The sequence below is a fragment of the Neomonachus schauinslandi genome, chromosome 16 (assembly GCF_002201575.2).
Source record: "Neomonachus schauinslandi chromosome 16, ASM220157v2, whole genome shotgun sequence".
Classification (NCBI taxonomy): Eukaryota; Metazoa; Chordata; class Mammalia; order Carnivora; family Phocidae; genus Neomonachus; species Neomonachus schauinslandi.
This window is the reverse complement of record NC_058418.1, coordinates 9,011,392-9,016,333: the sequence shown is the minus strand read 5'-3', so window position 1 is coordinate 9,016,333 and position 4,942 is coordinate 9,011,392. Positions and strand designations below refer to the sequence as shown.

The following is a 4,942-nucleotide window of genomic DNA, read 5'->3' as shown; positions in this document are numbered from 1 at the left end:
CTGCAGATGATCAGGGGGCTGAGGCTGCAGATGATCAGGGAGCTGAGACTGCAGATAATCAGAGGGTAGAGGCTATAGATAATCAGAGGGCAGAGGCCATACCCGTCCAGGGGGCAGAGGCTGAGGATAACCCAGGGGCAGAAGCCATAGCTGTCCAGAGGGCAGAGGCTGCAAATAATCAGAGGGAAGGGGCTGCAGATAATCAAAGGGCAGAGGCCCCAGCTGTTCAGGAGGCAGAGGCTGCATCAGATGGGGCAGAAGCCCCAGCTGCCCAGGGGGCCATAGGGACAACCCAAGGAGCTAAGGCCCGGAAACAGGTCAAGACAGTGAGGTTCCAGACCCCTGGACGTTTTTCGTGGTTTCGCAAGCACCGGAGAGCCTTCTGGCACACTCCCCGGTTGCCAACCCTGCCCAAGAGAGTCCCCAGGGCAGGCGAGGCCAGGAGCCTTAGGGTGTTGAGGGCAGAGGCCAGAGCAGAAGCCGAGCAGGGAGAACGAGAAGACCAGCTGTGAGGTGAGGGCAGGGGCTCCCTGGAGCTTGCCGCCACCTGCCATGCTGTCACCACCCAGGGCGCGGCCTCCCCCTCCCGCGCTGGGATGGAGATGCCCTTCCTGCGGCCATACTTGAAAATGGAGCTGGACAAGGGCCGGGCAGCGGGCCTCCCATCTCCACCCAACACCCCTCTGTCTTGTTAAAAGTTTATCTTTCATGCGTTGATTTTTTTTTAAAAACAGACTCTTTCTAGTCACCCAAGGAACGTAAAGAAAGAGCCGTACAAAGGGGTTGCGTCACTCATGATTTTAACTTCTCCAGTGCAACTCTAGGTGCTCAGCTTGAAGGGGGGAAGTGGTAGAGAAATTCTCTCCCCTCCCCTCTCCCTTTCTCTTCTTTTCTACCACCCACTTAACATTGGCCGCCTCCTTGAACTTGAAAAAAAGGGCACAAGCCAACATGCAAATAAAAATATTTACCACGAGATTTCCTGCCTTTGGATTGGGCAACTGACGAACGCTCCAGGGTTATGTCCTCACTCCCTTGTATTCGCTCTGCTCTCACCCTCCAGGATGGTGCCCTGTGTTGATGTCACTTTGCTTGCCATCCCCGTACCCCTGGCTCCTGGCCCATGAGGAGGGTGTCTCTAGCACATTACATACTTCCCCTGACCTCAGTTACATGGGACAGAATAATCATCTGGGAACATGTCCAAAATTCAGATTCTGGGGCCCTTCATGCCAGAGCTGTGGATTTGCTCCAGCTGCCTGTGTGGCCCAGGAATCTTGTTTCAATCAAGCCCCCCAAAACATCTCCTGGGGCAGATTGGCCACTGGGCGCATTGAAAACTCTTTGCTATAGAGACAGGCCAAAAAGCCCAATCTGGGTGTGATGTGTAGTGAGCTGTGACTGGCACTCATGATTGGGGACAGATAGGGTTGCTAAGGCCCCATGGGCACTGAGGGTCCTCTCTCTGTATTATCTTGTGTCCCCCAAACCCCCACCCCACCCACCAAAAACAGCATATGACCACACCCCAGCCTCGCTGAGGGCGGGAGGAAAGAGAAATCACGGAGGAGGGAGACCTGGAGGCCAGCTCTGTCTTGGCTGGGACTGCAGTCCTGGCCTGGGTTTTTTCGTAGTTTTCGCTTCTAGAACTAAAGAATCGCCTGCTCTCACCTGCTCCTGTTCTGGAAGTAGTAGCTGCTGGTGCTCCTTCCATAGGATGCTAAGAGTCCCTTTGCACATAGTACAGTTCACAGTCCCTAGCCCAGCAAGGAAAAGCCCCAAGGGAGTTGGGAAGAAAGACAGGGTGTGGACCCCACCTGCAGGGATGGACTGTGCCGGGGGCCAGGGAATAACTAGGCTGGATGGGTCTGTCTCTGGAGTGCCCAGTGCATGCTCTAGATGCCAGGTTGGTGGTACCAATGGGGGCTGTCTCCATCTGGGAGAATTGCAGCCACATGCCCACGAGGGTTTGGAGTCCTGGAAGGGGAAAGAAGGTGGGAGCGGTGATGGGGAGAGACACCAGGAGGGGACTCCCAGATATGGGGCCAATCCATCCCTCCCGCAGATTCTCCGTTTGTCCCTCCCATCCCCAGCAATCCAGGCATGAGCATCCAGGGAGGCCCAGGATGCCAGGGGGCAGAGATCCCTTGGGTTCTCTGAAATTGTATCAGGGCTTTCATGTTACTTTTAATCCAAGGGGATTTCATTTATCACCTGAAGGGCCCAGTCCCCAAATGCAACCCATGGATGCTTCCAGGGTTATGGTTTCAAACATGCCAGGATATTCATGGGGGGAAGCACCAGAAAATAGGAGGACACCCTAAATGTGGACACTCCTAAATATCCCCAAAGAGAAAAACAACGGAACACATCCATAGAGGTGCCACCTTGCGACACCAGGGACTTTCTGAGTCCCTCATGCTGGTGTGCCTTGGCAGGAGGAAACCACAAAGGGGCAGGGTTAGGAGGGATTTGGAGCCTGGCTCACCCCTAGCACCGCCCCTTACAAGCTTTGTTACCGTCCCGCTGGTTACCTTGTGCCCCTTTGTGCCTCTACTTACTCATCTTAAAGGGGGATCCCAAGATTTGTGGAGACAATGGAAGAAGACGTAATGTGTTGGAGTTCAAATCAACCCCAACAGACCTCCTCTCTCATCGTCCTATTCCTGTTCTACATCAGAGGTGGCCAGAACTTCACGAGACATCTCAGCCCTGATGAGGGCCCCTGGGACAGGAGTTGCCAATCCTGGCTGGTGTGTGGAATGACCCGGGAGCTTTCCAACACCCTGCCCAGCCTGCACGCTCAGAGATTCTCGTGCAAGTGGTACAGGGTGTGGCTGGGGCTCCCAGAGCCCCGAGGCTTGCTGGGTGATTCCAACATGCACCCGGGACCGACGGCTGCCACCCCAGGGCTCCAGGAGATAATCAGACTCCACAGCAGACCCCTCTCAAGCTAGTGGTGCAGCAGAATCCATCGGAAGCTCTTCTAAAACACAGACTGCTGGATCCCAACCCCAAGTGATTCCCTAGGTGTGGGGTGGGCTCAAGAATATGCTTTTCTATCAAGCTCCAGGTGATGCTAATGCTGCTGATCCCGGGACCCCACACGAAGGACCGCTGGCCTCCAGAAACGTCCACTTTCCGCAGCCTGACATTCAGAGGTGGAGCTTTGGGCCTGGAAGGCCCTGGGCCCGTGCGTGCAGCATCCTGCGCCCTCGGCGGGAGGCTTCGCCGCGGCGCCTTTAACGAGCGGTCCTGCAGCGCCGCCTGGTGGGGGCCGCGGGGGCCGCAGTTAGTGCGGGCTTTCTCCCGTCTCGCGGGCGGTGGGCGGTGGGTGGTGGGGAGCCGGCGGCGTCAGCTGGTCCTGGAGCCCCCAGTCTTCCCTCTAGAAGTTCTGGGACCCGACCCCATTGGCAGGAGTCCCGGGACTCGACCGGGCCGAGGGGCCGGGACGGGACAGGTTGGGCCTGGGAGTGCGGGGCGAGCTTGGGTAGGGGATGGGGCTGGGGGGCACCGCGGCCACAGGCTCTGGAACGGTAAGCGGTTATGCGAGGGAGCCCCGGACGGAGGAGGACAAACCCAAGCTCGAGCTCCCTTCCCCGCCTCCAGAGCCTCACTTTCCCCATCTGGGAAATGGGAGTGAAAACCTGCCTTCCTCCTATTCCCCCAGCCCTACTCTATGCACAGAATCAAATAAAGACACATACAACCCAACCCTCATCTCGTCACCCCACAGACCCCCACAGGGACACAATCAGCACGGGAGGTGGCACTGGAGGGGTCCGTGACCACCCGTGAGTGACCCCTCGGATCACGGGCCTGAGCCGTTCCGCGGCCTGAACGCGCCTCCGTCGGGCACCCGCCTGCCCCAGCCCTCCCCTCTTCGGGTCTTCGCTCAAAGGTCACCTTCTCCGTGACGGCGTCCCCGAACCACCCGAAATGCGCGATGCTGGCAAACCCTGCCCAGCCGACGGCTCGCCCTGCCGCCTCCCCGGGTCGCGCCACAGCGCGCGCTGCTCCAGAAGCGTCTTCTCAGTGTCCCCGCCCCACGGCGCCCCGCGAGGGTCCGCGTTTGTGGGTGTCCGTCCGGCCGCCGCGCCAGCGCCGAGCGAGCCCCGGGCCTGGCTCCGCGTCCCCGCGGCCCGCACCGTCCGTCCCGCCTCCGCCCGGGCGCCGCCTGCTCCCGCCGCCGGGCCCGCGGGCGCTCGGCTCGGTGTCCTCGGGGCTGCGCGCCACCGTGCGCGGGCACCGTGCTGGCGCCGGGGACGCGGCGGGGGACAGGGCGACCCCAGCCCGGGTCCCGGGGGCGGCGCCTGAGCGCTCCCGCGGCCCCTCGCCCCACGGTCGCCCACCCCCGGCTCCGGGCCCGACGCTCGGCCCCAGCCACCGTCCCGATTCCTCTGCCCGGTGCGCGGCGGCCGTCGGAAAGCCGGGGGCGGGGGACGCTCTCCGGAAGCTGCTCGGCCTGCGCTGTTGGCGGCGGGGACGTGGCCCAGGGGCGCCTGGGTCCCTGGCCGGGGAACGCGGCTGCTTGGTGGATCCTCTTGAGCGCAGCGAGCCGGGCTCTGGGCCGCAGCGGCGCTTCCCGCGGCCGGAGCAGCTTGCTGCACTCCTCATCTTGGGGCCACCTGACCTTCCCTTCTGCACTTTGACCTGCAGTACCCGTGTCCTCAGCGGGGTGTCTGGAAACAAATTAGTGTGGCAGGTGACAACCCATCAGAGCTTGGAAAAGTGGGGGTGTGGGGGAAGGGTTACATTTAGATAGGGTGGTCAGGGAAGCCCTCCCTGGGAATGGGACAGTTGCACAAAGACTGGGAGGAAGTGGAGGGTGGAGCTATGCAAATATCCTGGGGAAAGGCACTCCAGGCCAGGGGGACCGCAAGTGCAAAGGCCCTGAGGCAGGAATGGGCTCCAAGTGCTCCCTGAACAGCAAGGAGATCTG

The 4,942-nt window shown here is 60.6% G+C and overlaps 1 protein-coding gene across 1 annotated transcript in view; it reads left to right on the top strand.

The window, feature by feature from the left end:
- The window catches only part of CCDC8 (coiled-coil domain containing 8), a 2,499-nt gene extending 1,527 nt beyond the window's left edge, over positions 1–972 (top strand). Inside the window, exon 1 of the mRNA XM_044922261.1 lies at positions 1–972. This exon is cut by the window's left edge and continues 1,527 nt beyond it. Within this exon, the coding sequence (XP_044778196.1) occupies positions 1–512 (512 nt within the window). The 3' untranslated portion in view covers positions 513–972.
- The last annotated feature ends 3,970 nt before the right edge of the window (positions 973–4,942 follow it).